Raw genomic sequence first — 19,555 nt, 5'->3', positions numbered from 1 at the left:
GGACATCAAAGACTGGATTCCATCAAGTAAATCATGCCATTGGTTCAGTAAAAGAGCCCCTAAATGTTTTATTAGGGCTTTTCAACAACTACCAGAATTAAGATGGAAGGGATGAATTATTAAAAAATAGATTAACTAAACTAGTCTCTGAATTAAAGATGAAGGGTACCTATTGGGAGCAGCGTGGACACTGCGTGCTGCAGGCATCCGAGTCCTTCAGCTGGGCATGGTGGAGCGGCCTGGAGAGGGGGAGTGATGGTGCCAGGGGGATGGAGAGCCACACGCTGCTCTGCGAGGTTGGGGTTGCGTTGCCAGGGTATGGAGAGGCTGGCTACAGGGTCGGGAAAGCAGAGTGCCAGGTGCTGTGTAGGCATCAAAGGAGGGGTTTCTGCCTCGGGGAGATGCAGGCTGAAGAGATGCAAGGTGGAGCAAAGGAAACGATGTTGGCCCCCTGTTAAATAATGCAGGGAACGGAGGTACAAAAAGGTGACTTGCCTGAAGTCCTCGAGCCAGGATCTGAACTTTCTTTTGTTATGTGCTAGTCCGGTGTCACCAACTCCACACCATCCATACCAGGAGAGGGACTGAGCCTGCGTACAGCTTGCGGGTCGTGGTTGGCCCTGGACCTGCTCCACCAGGTTTGATGCTGACGGCATCGAGTAAGGGTAAGGTGGGTTTGCAGGGACCGGAGAGCCCCTGGGGTGGGTGGGTGAGGAATGCTCCCCTGTCCCTCCCACCAGCGCGCCTGGGAGGACAGGACATGGTTTGGGTGGTGCCAACAGCTGGGGCTGCCCCAGCCAGAGCAGGGTCTGTCCGTGCCTTTGTATAGTTCAGGCACGTTGTCGTGCCCCAGCTTGCTGCGGGCAGCTTCGGTGTCTTGTGCTACATTTCCCCCACCTGTCAAACAGAGACACTCTTAATCCCTCCTAAAGCAGCCGTGTGATCTGAATTTGCTGTCCAAGTGCCCTGGCAGTACAATCTGTCCCAATGCTTTGCACGCAGGGCTATGGCCGCCCGTGAAGGTAAAGCAGAGGCCAGAATGGGAGGTGAAGAGATGCTGTTGTCTCTGGTTTGTTTTGTTCCAGGCTCCAGGAGGGTGGGAGTGTCATCTCCAGGTGCTAAGCACAAAGTGTGGTGGAATTTCTATTTGTTCGTTCTCCCTCTTTCTTCTTCTCCAACATGTTCAAAGCTCTTACATGCAAGTCTCCAGTCAAACTCCTGCGAGTGCCAGCGGTGGCGTAGCTGCTAGGAACAGTTCACAGTGGCTACAGTAGCGGTGCTTTAGGGTGCGCTCTGATGGAACAAGGGGAGGCTTCATTCATAATAATAATAAAGCACTATTTTGCAGTTTTATTCTGCTTTTCGTCTTCACAACTCAAAGGAGCATTAATTAACTGCACGGCACGATGGGAGGGAGGTAGCTGTTGCTGTCCCTGTTTCACAGGTGAGGAGTCTGAGCGTTGACATATCCTGCAAGTTGCCCGTGGTCATGTGGTGATTCATGATCCTGTGCCGCAGCCGATGCCGAAATGCCAGCTACCGCTCAGGGCTTTATTCCTGGTGATGCTCTCTGCTTGTCCTCAGTGGCAGGGCAGCCCTTTGGGAGTTTTGAGGTCCTCTTCATTTCTTTAAACCAAGTTTGGTTTTGGATAGATAGAGGTGAACGTTGCTGAAGTCAAATTTGTATCTTCTAATGTGGATTAGGCCAAATGCTGAAAGCACATTCATTGCCCTTAGGGCAGCGATTGGGCAGCAATTCAGTATTTTGGTGCTCCTCCATTGAGAGGAAAACTTGGAGAAACAAGTTAAGCTCAGTCGTTGCTGTGATTCGTGCTTTTTGCAAATATGTATGGAGAAGCCTGTTTGGGTGAAATGGTAAAAATGCAACAACCGACTGTTTTCTTGCTTATAAATCCCCAGGTTTGCCTCTCTGGTTAGCTCTGCCTCCAAAAACCTTCTGCTTGACTCTTTTTCCAAGGGTCACATTCTTAGAGGCTTGCTTCTGCTGCTGCTTATTGGCTGAAAAAATCAGTGTTTTGGCCCTTGTGTATGTAATGAAAGAGGAGTCTCGGCCTGTATTTTGGGAAAGCATTTGTCTGAGAGGCTTTGGGTAACTCATCTCTCCTTGCACACGGCATCGGGTCAGCGTTGCTCTTTGTGCAGCTGCAGCATGAAGCGAGTCAGGCTGAGAGGTCACCCGGTGAAGGGGAACGGGGTGCGTGCTGCCGCGGGCGTCGGGCTGGGATCGGCCCTCCCTTGCCCCCTGCCTCCTCCGAGAGCCCACACGATGCTCACAGCTCCCCTTTCTGCCCAGAGGCACCGGCTGCCATGGGCTTTGATGGATGCTCCTGGCACCCGCCAGAAGATCTTCTTCCATTGCTCCCCGCCCTGGCAGAGGTGGTTTGTGGGGGTCGTGGTGGGACCGTGGCGGGACATGTCTCTGTGTGTTTGTCTCTGCGTGTTTGTCTCTGGTGCCTTTTAGAGGAAGCAAATTGTATTTTGGGCATCCTCCTCAGCCCCTCGGGGCACACCTTGGGTTAGCAGGGAAACATTTCCATTCAGTCTTCTTAATTAAGATAGACACTAAAATAAAGGCAGCGAGTGAAATGCGATGGGCAGGAGAAGGAGTGTGGTCCTGCAGTGTGCAAATGCTCTACTTGTCTTCTTTCCCCCTCCCTTCCTTTCCTCCTGTCATCAATCTCCTGTTGCTAAATGTGCAGCTGGAGAGTGGGTTCCCAGGCAAACTTCCCCCTGATAGGTTTTGACAGATCTAATCAGGCAGGAATAGTAACGACTATGTCCCGCACTCCTGTGAATTGCAGTTCAAACTGAATATCCTTCACGTTAACACTGGCAACTGAAACAAACCTGATGGCTGAGATCTGGCTGGCCCAAGGGCAGGGATGCTCCCATCCCGTGCGCACCTCCCTGCAGCTCCCATCATTGCCCATGGGCTCAGGACCCCGATGCATCCCTCGCAACCTCTGCCATAGCGCGGCTCCTCTAAACACCTTTGATGTGGGACTCTTAGTGCCAGTAGTTGAGCTCAGGGTAGAATCTGCTGGGAGGCATAGTCTCTTCTGCCTTTCATAAATGTATATATTCTTTACGTTCTGCTTAGTAATGCGATAGAATAGCGCAAAGGTTTACAGATAAAGGGAGGATGTCTGTTCTGGGATGCTTGGTAGCAGAGTGAGGCCCGAGGAGCTCTGCATTAAACTTTGAAATCAGTCTGTGTTGGTGCTGCCATTGGTTTAATACCATCAGATGTTCTTTAGAGGTGCTTCAGGTCGCAGGTCATTGTTGAGTGGGGGTAGGCTTGTGAATAAAAAAAAAATTACCCAGCAACATAAGGAAGTAGATCTTCCAACGTGATGTCTCCTTTGGAAACCTGAGTCTGGGACTAGTGAAGTGACCCTGGGAGTCTGCTCAGCCCTCTGCATTTCCACCTGCATGTGCCATTAATAGCCCTGCTTGGCAGCTCTAAACTAGGGTAGCTACGATGTCAAGAGGCCACAAGATGGGACAGTGCAGCAAGGACAGTGAATCCTGTTGTGGGCACTGGGATTTTGGTATCTTGAAGGTTTATGTCTCATGGTAGATCTGTGATGTCTAAGACAGTGCAAAGTGCAAGGAGTTTTTTCCATAATCGAGGCTTGCTGTCTCTGTCCCAAATGGTGTTTTAGCTATGTAATGCCATGGGTGAGCTCCAGACCTTCCCTTTCCTCAGGAAGGCAAATAACAGGCTGCTGCTTCTCTCCTTGGCATCTATTGCAAGTAGTTCCAAGGGCTGTAGGCTGGGACTGATTTGACTTAGGAGTAGCTTAGATCATCCCTAGATCTGTATCCAAGCTAGTCCCTCAGGCTGCCGTATCTAATCAGTGGAGATCTGGTCTTTGGAGCTCAGGGCACCTTTCAGCTCTTGCTTCAATCCTTGACCACCTTAGGTCAGGGGGATCATCCCCAAAATGAGTCAGTCTCCCCCAGTGAGTTTGGAGGAGCCCAAAGTGACCAGTCCTATGTGTATCTTGGGTTACCTTGGGATGGGTGGCTCTGAGACCTCAGGAAGGGTTGGTCTGGCCACTTGTGGACCAGCAGCAGTCAGGTCTCAGCCCTGCACAGGCTGCGTACCCACTCTGGGCACAGCCGATGCTCAGTTGCAGGAACGCAGTTCCCCCGTCATCTTATCTCAGGATTTGTGTCTGGGGTCTTCTGCTTTAAGCGTCAGACCCAGTTCCACAGCATAGTCCCAAATCTTGGCAGAGCCGGCACGGTTCCTGCCTCCCAGCGCTGAGCTCCCAAGTGAAACATCCTTATGGGAGATACGGAGATGTGCCCTGCTTCGATGTCTCTGCCTTTAACCCTCTCTCTTCCTCAGGTAAATAATGATGTTCCCCATTCCACGTTCAACTCCCCGCTCAATTTATCTTGTTTATTGACCCAAGCAGAAAGTCAATGTTTTCTTCATCTGCCATTTGCTTCGATGGAAGCCAATTTGGTTCAGCAGGAACAAAAAAGGATGCAACAGAGTTCAGTGCCAGATTTTTCTCCTTTTTTTTTTTTTTTTTAAATGCTGATTATCCTTTTTTCTGGACACACCCGGCCCTGGACACAGCTCGGCAGCCTTCGCTGTACGATATGGCTGCAGGCAAGGCTAAAAATGTACAGCAATTACCCCGCGAATTGGAGAGCCGGGAGGAAGCCTGCGGGTCAGCTCATTACAGGCAGGCGTTGCTGCCCGCTCCCTCCTGGTGGGTTCTGTTTGTTTGTGAAATGTTGGTCTCTGGGGGTTTCGTGTTCCATTTGAAGCTCTGTCTCTTCCTCAAAAGTCTGAAGGTGGTGTTTTGCAGCTGTTGCCTGGATCAGAGATTTTCAGGCATCACGCCATGGGCTCCTGGGGGCTGTGGTTTGTGATGGGGGTATGGAAGGGGCTGGGGGAAGGCTTGCTTGCCTCTCCACCAGGGTTTTTGTAAGGCTGCAAATCAGGAAAAGTTCATTGAAGTGCATTGAAGAGAGCTGCCCCAAGTGCAGGTCTAAATTCAGCTTCTGCCCCAAAGAGTTTGCATGTTGGGGACAGCACATGGCTGCTTTGAGGTCTGTCCAGGCAGCGCTCGCTGCTGTGCTGGCACATCTTTGTAGGGGATGTAGAAGACAAGACCTCCTGGCAGTGTGGGTGCAGTTTTAGGTCATAGCCAAGGTGATTTAATGGGATGTGGCTACCGCACAGGGTGGTCCTGGCCTTCTCCCAGCCACAATGCCTGTCACTTCCCCCGTGCCAGTGGTGGCATCTCTCTGATCCTGGGATGAGGTTGTTCAGGGATTTAAACCAGCAGAAACCCCTGTTTTTCTCAATGGTATGAAATGATTTGCTCTGAGGTGCCCACATCTCCAGGCAGGGGTGAGATGGGTCCCTACCAAAGGCAGCAGCAGATCGGGGTGCTTCTCCCCTCTGGAGACCAAACCTATGGAGGTGGTATCCTTGGAAGGGCTTGGTGACCGGTGGCTTACCAGGGAGGGTGGTGCCCTTGTGACAAACGCAGCTGTACTCTGAGGAGCTGCTAATGGATGCCAGACTCCTTGGAAAAGAGAGTCTGCATTGGGTGCCTAGATAAGAGCCAAGCCTCTTGAAAAATCTGCCCAAATGGACAGAAAGTCCCTATGCAAATCTCTTCCCAGGTATAAAATTAATTGGATTCCAACTTCAAAGAGTACTTCTGGAAACAAGCTGTAAATAATCTAGTTGTGCCTCAGTTCCTCTGTCTGTGGACATTCACCTGGCCTTTTCAAAGCCAGCGAGCGTTGCTGATAGAAGGTGCTATATATAGCATCAAAGCTATGCATATATGTATATGTATGCGTAAACACATCCCTAGTAACTGACCCAGGTGTGTGGTGTTTTCTAGAATACAGCTCATGGGTTTGGTTTTCCAAAAAGCTCTGGTTTTGCTTCTGATGGGCTCTTACCCCTCTCTCCACGCAGCCATGCGTACCCCTGTGCCATGGGACCCTTGCTCACCCAGTGCCATGGCTGGGAGCAACACGCCCAGCTCCGCAGGTCTGCGGGGAGGATGGGGTCTGGTGATCCCCGGGATGTGGAGAGATTGGGGAAGGTCACCCAGCTGTGTGGCTTTTGGGGAGGGCAAGTGTTCAGCTGGATGGAGCTTTATTGCAGAGACTGGTGTTGCTCCTGGCGCCGCACGAGGATGCTGAGCTGCTGCAGTCTTCGGGGGCTTGCTCCTCCGTGGGCCATCCTGGCTGCAGCAAGTGTCTCATCAGGGCAGGGATGTCCAGTCGCAGTGCTTATCCCTGCCTGTGTGGAGGTGGCTGATCCCTGGCACCCAGTTTCCCAGGTGCTCAACGCTGTCAGTTCCCAGCAGATCGATAGGAGCGTCTGTGAAAAATCAGGGCATGGATATCTGATCCGGCAGCCCTGGCTGTTTCCTATTTATCTAATCTAATTCTATCGGCATTTCTAAAGTGCTTATCGCCACCATCTAAGCACTTTATATGTCTCTTGAAAACCCCCCCCAATCACTGTGTAATGAGAGTGGTCGAGTCTGGGATGTGGCTGGTCCCCATGGCTGGGTGCAGGCAAGCAACGGGCTAAAGGGTAACCCCCTCCCTCTCCCAGTTTCCCTGCAAAGTCCAACTTTTCCTGGTGACCCTCGTGAATTGCTACAAAGTCAGATGCAGAAGAGCCCGTTAGAACAGAAGGCTTACCCAAAACACCCTTGAAGGCTGTGAAAGGGAAGGAAAACCCCAGTGACTCATTTGTGCCTAAGCAGATGCTGAAGTTTGAGCCCCAAGCTGGGATTTTCAACATGATGCTCATAATAAGTGAAGGCAGATGCAGCCCCACACCGTGCTGTACCCTGTACCGGGTCTGTCCCCAGCACCCTTGGGGCACTGTAGGACATTCGTGCCTCTGTGGGACTGGGGGATGAGCTGTGCAGCCCCTGGGGCTGGGGCACAGGAGCAGGGGATGGAGCCGGCGCGTGGGCTGGGGTCCTTCCAGCTCCTTTCTGTCTTTCTGGCCCCTCCAAGTTCCCACCAGCAAGCAAATTCCCAATTTCTAGGCCAGGGAAGCAGGGTGGAGAGATGGGAACTGCCACTGTCAGACTCTCTTTTGTGCTAGACTATGTATCTGTTTTAAATGGGAAAATCCTTTAGCTCATCCCTTTGGGATGATGAACAAGCAGTGACCTGAAATCTTGGTTTGCTAATGGCTGATTATTTTGAAGGGCAAAGACAAGGGGAAGGTGGCTGGATGCTCAGTTTCTCTCTGGTGTCTGATCAGGTCCGTGTCGGGAGCGGATACGGGTGAGGTAGCGAGGAGGTGCCCAGAGCTCATCACGGCACTGAGTTTAATGGCATTTTTTGCCATGCCACATAGAGTCTATGTGAATCTGTGTTTTATTTGAACCAGCCCAGTCAGGGCTGCAATCACTGCCTGGTACTGGGGTGGCCAGACCCATCTCATGATGTTTTCAGCCTTTAATAATTTAGGATGAGAGATCTCAGGCCTTCTGTCTAGGCTTTTGCTGGATTGCTTGTTTTCCTGAGATTTCTTTTTCTCCCCCAGGCAAAACTGTTGCAGAGGGTTGAGGCAGACCGCCTCGATTTGGCCAGCTTAAAAGCACTTTTGAAAAACTTGAATCGCTGCACACGGCGTGAAGTCTTGTTTGATTGGAGCAACACGAGTCGGCAGCAATCCTCTGTGCCCGAGCACGGCCGAGCATCCCTGCTCTGAAACGCTGGCGTGGGGGGGCAGCAGCAGCTGGCCGAATACCAAGTTTGGGTCTAGCGGGGAAGGGGAACTGGGGGAATGGGGGAGAGGAATGGGCTATACTGGGACAAGAGGGGATGGGCGTGGTGAGCGGGCAGGTAGAAGACTGCCCAGGTGATTTTGCCGCAGGGAGAGCTCTGCCCACCAAAGGCTGAGCAATGCTGCCTTCTGCACTGCTGCTGAAAAACGTTCTCCTTTTCCAGACTGAATACCTTCCCCTTCCTCCCTACCTGGAACAAACCCATAAAACCCCAATCAGGCTCCTCTTCAGCAAATGGTACCAAGTTTGCAAAACTCTGGAGCCAGGAGGTGCCAGGGTCAGTTTGCTGTGCAGCCTTCAGGCAGGCTCTCTGTGCAGATGCATTATGAAACTGTCTTTAATGGCATGATCATATCCTAGTTTTTCACCTTTGCCTCGCTCAGCACAGCCAATGAACCTGCTGTGGGAATGATCTGCATTAATGTGGAGCTGTAAAAACTTCAACTGAAGTCAATGAGAGCTGTGCTTTGAGCAAGAGAAGTGTCATTTAATGCTAAGCACTCTGAAAAATCAAGTCTAAATGTCTCAGATTTGGTGCATGTAATGTAGTGGATGTTTTTTACATTACCGTGCCTGGGCCTAAGCTCCCCGTCTGTAAAATGGGGATGATAACAGGGAGATTGGGAACTTAATCACTTTATTGGTTGTGAAATACTGTTGCCTTTTGGTGTTGAGCAAAGGATAAGCAACCCATGAGGAGCTGAGCAATTGTGCATGCAGAACAGCTTCTGAATAGAGTACGATAAAGTAGGAGCTGTGTGTCCTCTAATGAAGAGAAAACAAGATACCGAGAAGCTACAGATGAAGTTGTTTGTAGGGTGCTGAGAAGCCTGTGGATGTTTGTAGGTGCCAGGGGGCGTTTTTTCAGATGCCTAAATGCCAAGCTCCGGACTGTTTCAGCACCCAGAGGCACCGTCACCTTTGGTGTTTGGGGAGGGATAGGTCCTTCAGATAACCCTCCTGTATGTGGTCTTGCAATCGACACCTTCATCGAAGTGCATAATTACCAGAGACTGCATTAAGGTTGCCTTGGCAACTTTAGTTCTTACATTTTCTTAAGTTTTGAGTACGTGACATTACAACCTTTATAATTTCCTTTATTATACTTTTTCTGCATGCTCAGACCTGTGCATGCCCGTGTTTGTGGGGTGCCTGGTGGACCTCAATGTCTCACTGGCTTTGCAGTGCCTGTTGTACCTGCAGCCCTGCTAACATGGGCTTTCCTTGGAGACTTGGACTGGGTCTGTGTTGCATAGCAGATGCTCTGCAGGATCCCTTTGCTGGTGGAGATCCCACCATCCAGGCAGAGATAGCCTGGACGTGGCGTCCACCACAGGGGGCTTTGCTCCCTGTCAGTTTAACTGTGGGGTACTGCGTTTGGCAGCTGCTCTGGATTTGGGTGGCAGGGCTGCGGGAAGGGCTGGGTGGCATCCAAGCAGTTGGTGGCAGGAGCAGGAGGGGATGGTAGCAGAGCCCATGGCACTTCCCTGCCGAGCTCCTGCAGAAGCGTGATCCCCAGGGAGGACCTGGCGCCGGGCTGGCCTCCCTTGTCCTCCCGGGTCCCTGCCCTTGGTCACGACACGCAGTTCTGGGGTCAGAACCAGGGTTTTAATCAACCTCAAACTGGCTTTCTCCCCTCACCGCCACCCCTCTCTTTTCCTCCTACGGCATGGTGTGTTTTCACTCCATCCCTCTGGATAAGCCCAAGGGATTCCTGGCCGGCCACCTGCACTGGGGTCAGTGTTTAGTTGGTAGGGGTGTGAGGAGGATTTTTGGATGCCCCCTGTCACGGGAGCCTGCAGAAGGTCTTGCCAGGAGCACCAGTGGGGTCCGCTCGGCTCAGAGCAGCTCGGCCGTGGCGAGCCACGAGCCCTCCCCGTGGTCTCTCACTTCCTCGTCTGCGCAGATTTTTTCCTTCCTTGTTATCACCGTGTTATCTCTGAGTATATAAAAAATACTCTGCAGTTGCTTTTTATTTCTAAATTGAAGCCAGAAATGTATTTACAAGTTCGCGATTTTGGCAATGATGTTTTGAGAAGATGGGAAGGAAGGAATTGCTGGGCAAACAGAGCTAGTAAAACTATTAATTAGCACAGCGCAATCATTTGATAATTTTCATATATCTATTTTTAGTTATGCATTCCTGCCTTTACAGATAGCCCCCACGCCAATAGCGTGATCCATTTTGCTAGATAAACATATTACTTTGTGGGTTAATTACTGTGCGATTGCCATCAATTAGTGCGTACTTCTGCTTCTGTGTTGAACAAGCAGATTCCACTACTATTAGCTGTTTAAATTATTAATGTTTGGAGCTGCCTAGAACCCCTCACCAAAAGATGTTTATTGGTGATTGCAGTGGTGTGAGGGGCCAGGTGGCTCCTCACTGAGCCTGGAGCTTTCTGTTTCTGGTGGTCTAAATGCTGTATTATTTTTGTAATTTAATTTCTTAAGATGTTCACACCGTGCTTTTCCCATGCTGCTGGTTTGCTGCTATTTTTTGAACTTTTAGATTTCACATTATAAGGTTTTTTTGTGGCTGAAGTTTGGAGGAGCCATGCAGGGAAAGTGACGGGTCAGGCTCAGATAGCTTGGCGTGCTTCATAACTTAATAACTAAAGTTGATAGAACTGAATTAGATATGTCTGGCTCTGGCTGGTGATATAGTCAACAGAGGGAAACGGATTCCTTTGAAGCTGAAAACATTAGCTGAGGTGTTAGGGGCGGTTGTGGTAATAACGGGAGGGAGCTGGGGCTCTGCGGTTGGATGGAAGGGGGGAAGTAGTTTCATCAGTGCTGGACACCTTTGAAATGGGGAGGGTCACACCCTCGCCTTGAAGAATTAGCTCCTGATGAAGCTAAGGAGGGGCAGCTGGAAAATGCACAGGAGTGGGGACGTATGCCTGGTGCAGTGTGGTGGGGCTGAGCCCCTGAGGCCTGCTAGGATGTCGCTCCAAAACGATACAAAACAGGAGGATAAAGCCTGGGACCTCAAAAATGGCTGGGAAAGCTGCATCTTAAATGCGGAACGGGATGGTGGGATCTAGGGCAATGGCCATCCCTTTTGCCGTGACATGCTGGGGTGGTTGGGGTGGGACACAGTGCTCGGCAGTGCTGTTTCTCCTCCTGGCTGGTGTCCCCAGGTGCTTGGTGTGGGTTTTCTGAGCCCTTGAGGACACTTGCTGTGCTCCCAGCCCCTGTCCCATCCCATCCCATCCCATCCCATCCCGCATTTTGCTGCAGAGGGGCCTGACACACAGGTACAGCCACCGCACGGGAAATGCAAACCACCGAATTTGGGATTAATTACAAGCCACGGGGAAGCGGGCACTGACACATGTAATTCCCGGCGTGCTTGCTGACCGTGATTTATCATCCCTATAAAGGCTCGTGTGCCTTTTCTTAAACCTCCCAGTGCCGAGGTTGCCTGGGAGACTGAGCCAGAACCGCCTGCGTTTGCCTTTGGCTCGCGCGGGGCTGAAGCAGCGACCGCGATGCTTCCCTGAAACGGGAAAAAAATGCTCAGAATTAAAACTATCTTGTTTATCCCATCCATGACACACTGGTCCTTCGTGTGGCAAAGCCACCACGCCTCCGAGGGGGCTGCAGCAGGGTGGGGGGTCCTGACGAGCCCCAGCACCCGCAGGATGCGTGCCGCGTACGATGGGCTTTCTGAGCTCTGGTGTGTTTGGTTTTGCTTTGCTTTGCTGTAATTAAATTTCTGGCCCTTCTGGTTGCTGAGGTGAGCTTCAAAATGCTCTGGCGGAGTGATGGTTTTATTGAATCTCTAGCAAGTTATTGAAGCGTGGTAGGGAATTTTTCACACTTTCAACCTCAAGGTTTTTGGGAGAGTGTTTTTGCAAGTGTTTATTATAGTATTACTACAAGAAGTGAGACTACCTGGAAAATTTATAGTAAGCAGCTCATCAGCAGTGGTGTGTCAGCGTAGCTCCATTGAAGTGCCTTCTCCAGTGTCACTCAAGTAAGGATGATTGCTCCCAGTTTAGGACTTGGATGATGGTTTTTCTTCAAACCTCCCAGCACATTGGAGTGGCTGAAAAGTGTCTGTGGGTGCACTGGGCAGAAACTCAGTTTTTCTGCATGAAATAATCCGCTGCATGCACGCACATCTTGAGGCACCGTGCTAAAGAAACGTGGCTGAAGACATGAGCTTAAGTGTACTAGAACTTCAGATTGTGAAGTCCCTGAGTTAGAAGCTGCCACCACCTCGTCAAGTCCTCCAGTGCTGGGGCTGTGGAGGTTAATAACTTTTCCAGAGCATCCCAGCTTGATCCACATGCAGATGGCCTTGCTCAGGAGGTAGCTCATGGTTCAGTGCTGTGGGAGGTGGTTGCTGCATTCACTACAGACGTGGCAAATGGTGTCGTGGGTGCAGGAGAGGGCTATAGAGAGAGTGGTCTCTTGTTGCAGGCAGAATAAAAATGAAAAGGGTTGAAATCCTGGAAAAAACATATTCTGTTGCTTTTAAATCAGAGACCACTTTTCTCAGGTGACCGTTTATTGCATGTTCATCGTAATTTGGGTGTTCAACTGCACGGCCTTTGTACAGAACAGCTGAGCCTGTGGTGTGGTCAAACCCGTCTGGAATTGTACTGTAAGCGTGGGAAGTGCTGAAAGTACTAAAAACTAACATTGAAGGCATCTCCAGTTGGACATCCAACAGGGGTGAGCACCTTTAGTCCTCCTCTCTTGTTGCCTTGGCCCCCATCTTAAGTGTGAAGAAAATAATACTCAGTGTACCGAAGCTGTGAGTATAAACTGAGGTTCATGAGATGCTGGGGGTCCAGGGTGGTGAGTCCCTGGGAGGAGAGAGCCCCAGGGAAGGGGTGGCCCTGCCTTTGCAGGTGAGTGGGAATGCCACGTGCTGACAGCAGGGCTGGGGCTGTGGGTGGCGGTACCTCGGGGTCCCGAGGGGTCTGCTTGTAGCTGGGGTGCTGGCCCCACGTGCTGGTCAAATCCCAGTGCTTCCCTTCTGAAGCTGGGCTGTGCAGATGCCGTTTGGTTTTTTTGGTGATATGTAGTGCTTTTATAAAAAATGCGATGATAGTTTTGCAGTCCACCCTTAGCTGGGGTGCACGTGTCGATCACGCCCATTTCTGTGATGAATTTTGCTGGGCATTTTGTGAACAGGCTGAGCTCTTCCCAGCCTTAACAAGCCCAAGGTCTGCAGTGCAGGAAGCTGGGGAAGAAGGGCTGGGTTAGGTTTGCTTCTGCTATATCTCTCCAATTTGATATTTCAAACTTGCAGCTGAAAGCACCTGCCCTTCCTCGCTCACCGTCTTCCACCCAGCATTTGCAATTCATGGCTGGTAGAGAAGTTTCCAACCCACATGGCTGCAGACAAAACAGAGGCAGAACCATTTGCACAGCAAAAAGGCTCATGCAGGTCCCACTTCCACCGATCCCATTAATATCTTTGAGCAGTTTATCCTGAAACTCGAGAAAGAGTTCAGCACCCTCCCTAATGATTTCAGTACTGGCTGGATTAGCAGAGGAAAGTGGGGGTTTAGTGGAGGAAAAAGAGATGTGAGGGAGAAGAGAAAGAGTGGAGGAAGACAGGAGTGGAATAGGTGAGAGCACAGGTGATGCTCAGACAGAGCATTTGCTGGGGAGGAAATTACTTGCCCACCATGTGGATGGGGACTGTGGCAGGTCTGGGGCTGTGTTTGGGGACTCCTCAGCGGCATTTTCCCCCAGGGTGGGCATCCAGCTCGTCTTGGAAGCTGCTCTGGAGGGATGGGTGCATGACTTGAGCTGTGCCCTCAGCACATTTTGGGGCTGGATAGGGCCACCATGGGGTCTGGAAGGGGAAAGTAGCCACGGCTCCCACGTCAGCACCCGTGGGGCAGAGGGTGGGTGTCCACCTCCAGGTAAAGCCAGCTCTGGGTGATATGACCTGATGGGACAGGGAAGAAGGGTGAAAGGCAGAGGACATCCAGGTTTAACCCCTGGCTGGTCATAAGGAGAAAAGGGAGCAAAGTCTGCACAAGGGGACACCTCTCTGGTGGGCTCTTGACAGCGGGGACACCAGCCCTTTCTCAAGCCTCGCAGCATAGCAGAAGTTTGGTGTCCAGAGCTGGTCAAAATTGCTCAGGCAAGCAGCTGTTGGGATGAAAAATACAGAGCTTGGGTGTAAATTGCTCTCTATTGTTCTGCAAGTGCATCAGCTCTTAAGTTCCCTGTTGTGTGGGGTCTCGCCAATGGAGGTAGGAGGCAGCTCGAGGCGCTGGATGTGGGGCATCCTGGCTGGGCTGTCCAGGTTGTTTTGAGTCCCTGCTCTGTAGCAGTCCCTCCTTTGGGATGAAGCTGCAGGTGATGCAGCATCATGCCTTTTGCTGCTAGTGGGCCCTGTCTCCAGAAACTCATGAACCCCAGATCTCCCCCCAATCCCTCTCCAAACACAGCTCGGGGAGCAGATGGTAGAGCAGCACTGGCTCAGTCCCCAGTTCGCAGACTTTTGTTTGTTTTTCTCAGCGATGGTTAACTTTGTAAGACACCAAAGTCTTTAATGGTTAGCAGGCAATAAAAAGGGGCAGCTGAGTTGGATAACACCCACTAATCCCCTTCCAGGATGAGCTGGAGAGAAGAGCCACTGCGAAGCTCAGGAGCTTATTCTGAGATGAGTGCTTTGGAGGCTTTGAGAATTGCATGGTGTTGGTATTTCATGAATAAATAACCCCCAGCAATATTTGTCACTAAATCTGCTTCATTAATGAGGGCCTGGAACAAAGGAGGAGGATGAAGAGAAGTCTTTTCGAGGGAATCGAGGCGAGTGCGGGTGATGAGAGGTGGCACGGGGCTGGGTGAGGATGGGTGCCGCGGTCTGCACCACAGGAGCTGTGCAAAGTCAGGCAGAGCGCCCTGCTGTTGTGCACCACGCTGACTATTTGTGGCAATAGAAGTTGTTAGAAAAGTGGGTTTTGCTGATGCTGGGTATGTAATCAGTGGATTCTGGTAGGGAGGGGAGCACTTTTCATTTTTAAGTGTATCATTTGGGCATCTGTGTGTGTCTTTGGGAGGGCTGGAGAGTTAAAGAAAGAGCACGTGTGTGTGTTCGTAGAAGTGCGTGTGCTTGCAGAGAGAATCTCGCACCAGGAGTCGGGTCGCTCGCTCCAAAATGCTGTTTCCCACAGGGACCTGGCACCTGCTTCAGGGCTGTGGGGAATTGTCCCGTCCTCCCAGTATGCCAGGTGCTGAGCCCTGCCTGGTCCCTGTGGTTTCGGCATCCAGGTCTGGCCAGGGCCACTGGCAGCTTCCCCGGGTTCTCCGGTGTGCTCTGGGCATGGCGCAAACCGCGGAGCCCGTCTTCTCCGTCCTGCCTTGTCAGAACAGATCTGGGGGTTACTCAGTGAAATCCAATATGGATAGATGGAGAACAAGAGAAAAGAGCTGTTCTTTTGCAGGCAGCTCGTTGCTGCAGGGAAGGTGATTCATCCATCAGTGCTGGTCTAATCTGGCGTGCCCGAGTGGTGGGGAGGGACGGCTGCCCCCGGCAGGCACCGTGCAGTGGTGGCCAGATGCTGCCATCGCTCCTCAGGCGTCCCCTGCCTTGGTGGCACTGCCTGCTCTCTCCAGGGCTGGCTCTGGGATTTGGGGGCTGGGGTCCCATACAGTGGGCAGGGGTTACTGCCGGAGCTGCACGGGTGGAAAGTCGTCAGCTCCGTGCCGCGTGTTGCCCGCCCCATTGTCGCTGTGGGAGGTGGGTAATTAATTATTGCTCTTCACCCCCTAAAATTAAAAGGAGCTGCTGAGACTGGCAGTGCCAACAGCTCGGCAGCGCCTGCCTGCGCTGAGCCTGGCTCCACCGGCTCCTCCAGAGGCAGACGAAAGCGATTTGCTCCCAGATTGCTCCGAGCATCGCGTCAGCGCTCTCATCTGCTGACATCCCCCTTGTCAGGGTGCTGCGCTGAAGTGATGCTCCTCTAATCCACAAACGCAGAAGCGATCCGGCCGAGCAGCCTCCTCCCTCCATCTGCGGGCAGTGCCGTCACCCCGCTCCTCTCGCAGGTGACATTTGAACGCTTCCCTCCAGCTCCGCTGCCCCACCTTCCAGCGAGGTTAATGTTTTAATACGCTTAATGGCTCGTTCCGGCTCGGCAGCCCCTGCCCGTGCTTTGTCAGGGGTCATCCATTATGCCAGGCACAATTTCGGAAAGCGAGATTCCCGTTCCCGTCTTCCACCCTCCCAAGGGCAGAAGGTTGGTTTGTGCTTCCAGGTTTTAATTAAAAGCGTGACAAGCTGCCCCTGCCAGCCCCAGCTCTGGAGCTCATCACAGTGTGGGACAGGCTGGCTTCTCCCGGCAGCACTCCAGCTCTCCAGGGCTGCCCCAGCCGAGGATACAGCTCTGGGGTCTCCTTTCCACTGCGTGGTGCAGCTGTAGCTCCTCATCTTCTCTCTCCTGGGATGTGGGAGCTGCAGGAGAGTCCAGTTGATTGGTGGCCAAATGGAAAAGCCAGGAGGGAGGGTGGGGGAACAGTTCTCCTTGCAGTCCACCTGTAGGACCAGATGGGGCTGAGCTTTCCAGGTGGGCGGTGAAGGAGTTGTCATGATTTGTTGGTTTATTTTTAAAAATAATTCTCCCTGCATTAATAAACAGTGGGTTTGGTTAGTAAATAATATGCCCTTTCTCTGCCCCCTATCTCTCCAGCAGAAATACATGCCCTGATCTAATATATTCTGCCTTTCTCACTCCCTCACTTCGGAGGAGCTGCAAATTCTGGTGGGAACAGAGTGCTAATAGAAAAGGGCCTCTGAAGATATTTGAAACATGACCAAGAAAGGACAGAGGGAGATTCAGCTCCAAATATGCTGGAAGATCTAGGAGATGGGCCAAGAGAGGGGGAATATCGTAAACATGATCACTAAGAGGGAAAAGTTACTTGGGAAGCATTAATTGGGGTGAAAGCGGGCAGTGCATGGGGCAGTGATACAGCTGGAGGCACTGTGGTGGGCACAGAGCTATCCTGAAACTGGGATAACTCGTCTGCCCCGACCCACAGTAGTGGAGAAGCTCCATTCGAGTGGGGATGTGCCATTTACCAGTTCAAGGTGTTTTCCTTGTTGAAAGTCCCAGCTTCTGGAATCCTGTGATTGCCTGGAAAGCTGGGATTTGCAAAGCTGTGACTTCAATACTGCATAGGGCTTTATTTCTTTGGGTTTGGTCTCTGGGTAGTTTCTAGCCCTCAAGTTTGCAGGGAAAAGCTCGATTACACCCTAAAGGCTCAGAAAGCAGAAGACAAATTTAGGGGAGGGAAAAAACCCCCACCCAGCAATTGATTTATTTTTAAAATCTCATCATTTTTATGCCAATCTCATTATTTTTTTTTTTAATGCCTGACTCATGATTTTTTCGAGCGTTTGGCGTTGGCAGGGCTGTGTGCGTGAGTGTGACAGCGTGTGTGTGTGCGCAGGGGCCCTCTGCTGATAGATAATGCAGTGCTTAGCTCGAGGCAGCAATGCTGTGGTCTTCATGAGCAGCTGAATATCCCTCCACCACTGTTTCATTGCCAAGCACATGGTTTTCAAATTAACCCCCCCCAAAAAGCAGGAGACTAGCACAGGGCGTTGAGCCCATTGGCTTCTTAGGTGCTGATGGGAGAGCAGGGGAGATGCTAGAGAGGAATAAGCCTCCCGTGTGACTCCCGGCATTGCCTCGGGGGGTATTTTAAGGTCAGAGGGGTCAGCATATATTTGCAGCCCTCTTTGTATAAAGATCTAAAAAACAGCCTGTGAAGGTCAAGTCTGTCGCCATCAGTGAGTTGTTCTGTGACCTTGGGGAAATCGCTGTCTCTCCGGTCAGAGGACGACGGGGTCTGTTGCCCAAGACAGGTTGCAGGTGCCAGTTAATATGTAAAACGTGCTTTGAAGATGAAAGGTACCTTGGAGATGCTTAAAGTTCTCAACAAGCATGTGTGTTCCCTTTGCAGGAACCCAGCAGAAAGCAAAGCACCTGAATACTTGGTCACAGACAGAGTCTGCTGTGTGGGCAGCTCGGAGGGGCAGGGCTGGGAGACTCCCCAGGCGTTCCATGGCCATTGGATTCTTGGGCGTTTACACTTCTTGCTTGCTATAGAGAGGTGTCACAGCACGGCCGTGCTGGGGGCTTTGCAGAGCTGCCACAGGCTGGAGCAGTGCAGCAGAGAGCTGTGCCTGCACCCGTTGCTGTGTCCCCTGTTCCATGTCCCCCGTCCCTGGAGCCAAGCACAGGGATGAGCCTTCGCCTCCACTCCCCTGCAAGCACAGAGCCAGGTTTCATACAGCTCTCCAGCTTCGGCAGTGTCCCCAGGTGATGGACAAGGTGTGGGAGCTTGGGGAGGCTTAGCCCAGCTGTGAAATGTCCAGGAGGAGTTTCACTGTTGTGGGTTCGTTGTTGTCTAGTATAGGGTTGGATTCACACACAACTCCAGGCTACTAATAAAGTATCTCTTAGTTGCTAATTTGCATGAAAATGGTCGGTAGTATCTTTGAAACCCCATAGCTGGTTGGTTTTCATCAAGGATCTCCACGTTATCCAGCAAATTTATTTTATATAGCGTAATCACAAAGCCTTAATTTGCTTGGGAAATCTCCTTCTACTCACTTTGGCTAATCAACGTGCCATGATTTTGCCAGAGCAGCTTTCTTTGTGGGTTGCCCTGCCCATGCCGTGTGCTGCCAGCTCCCTGCCAGCCCTAACAGTGATTTTTCTCTCCAAGGGAAGAAGCGATGCTGTCCACCTACTTTGAAACCATCAATGACTTGCTCTCCTCCTTCGGGCCGGTCCGAGACTGCTCCCGCAACAACGGTGGCTGTACCCGCAACTTCAAGTGCGTTTCAGATCGCAAGGTGGACTCGACGGGCTGCGTGGTAGGTACCATGGCTGCTGGCCCCTGGGGCTGGCCCCTGTTTTGGGGACAAGCTGGAGGGGGACATTGCCTGCTCCCCCTCCGGGGATGTGGCCAAGAGGATAGGTGTGCTGGTGGTGGACTCCTCCCTCCCCTGCAGCCTTCACAGCAAATCATACATGGCTTAAGGACCTCAGGGAAGGGACTGGGATGAGCTGAAGAAAAACGCTTGAGGCCGATGGTCATTTTCCCGCTTGTCGAGAAAGCAGGGGCTGAAAGCAGTTTCGCTTTTTCTCCTGCCTTGTGTGTCCTAGCGTGGGAGAAAGATGAAGCGTCTCCGTATCCTCTCTCCCTCTGGGCCTCTCTGACACCCTCAGTTTTGATTTGTTTCTGAATGTGCTCACGTCTTGCCAGACGATCTGCTGAGTTCCAGGTTTTGCAATCCCCCGTCCAGAAGACCTCTTACACCCTAGACTATTAGTTTTGGGCAGAGGCCCTGAATCGTTCCCAGCTATCGACGCACAGAGGGGTTTTGCCATTCTTCTAGGTGGAAGCAGCGTTGCTCAGCGCCTCTCACAGCTCTAATCCATCTCCCTCGGCAGCAAAGCCACCACTTCCCTGCATGTGGAGCTTGTGCCAGTCCAGTACGACATGCGGCGATGTAGGGGCAGAGCCTTGGGAAAGTGAGGGAAGCTTGGAGCATCCCTTCTGCCCTGTCTGTTGTAGGAGCCCCTGCCTGCCAGGCAGCGGGTGGTGACCCCCGAGGGGATCCAGAGCTCGCCACCCACTCTGCCTGCCCTGCAAACACACACCCGCTTCTCCAAAGCCCCCTGAAACCCCTCTGCCTCTTCCCTTCCCTCTTGCTGCAGGCAGATCTCCTGTTG

The 19,555-nt window shown here is 51.8% G+C and overlaps 1 protein-coding gene across 1 annotated transcript in view; it reads left to right on the top strand.

The window, feature by feature from the left end:
* ASTN2 (astrotactin 2) overlaps nt 1-19,555 on the top strand; it is a 354,284-nt gene that overhangs the window by 174,012 nt on the left and 160,717 nt on the right. Inside the window, exon 11 of the mRNA XM_086475491.1 lies at nt 18,543-18,693. Coding sequence (XP_086331617.1) covers nt 18,543-18,693 — 151 coding nt within the window. The remainder of the gene's footprint in view (nt 1-18,542; nt 18,694-19,555) is intronic.

This window comes from Leptosomus discolor, chromosome 19, assembly GCF_034619465.1.
Source record: "Leptosomus discolor isolate bLepDis1 chromosome 19, bLepDis1.hap2, whole genome shotgun sequence".
NCBI lineage: Eukaryota > Metazoa > Chordata > Aves > Leptosomiformes > Leptosomidae > Leptosomus > Leptosomus discolor.
Note: the sequence above shows the minus strand (reverse complement) of the source record. Positions and strands in the feature narration are given on the sequence as shown.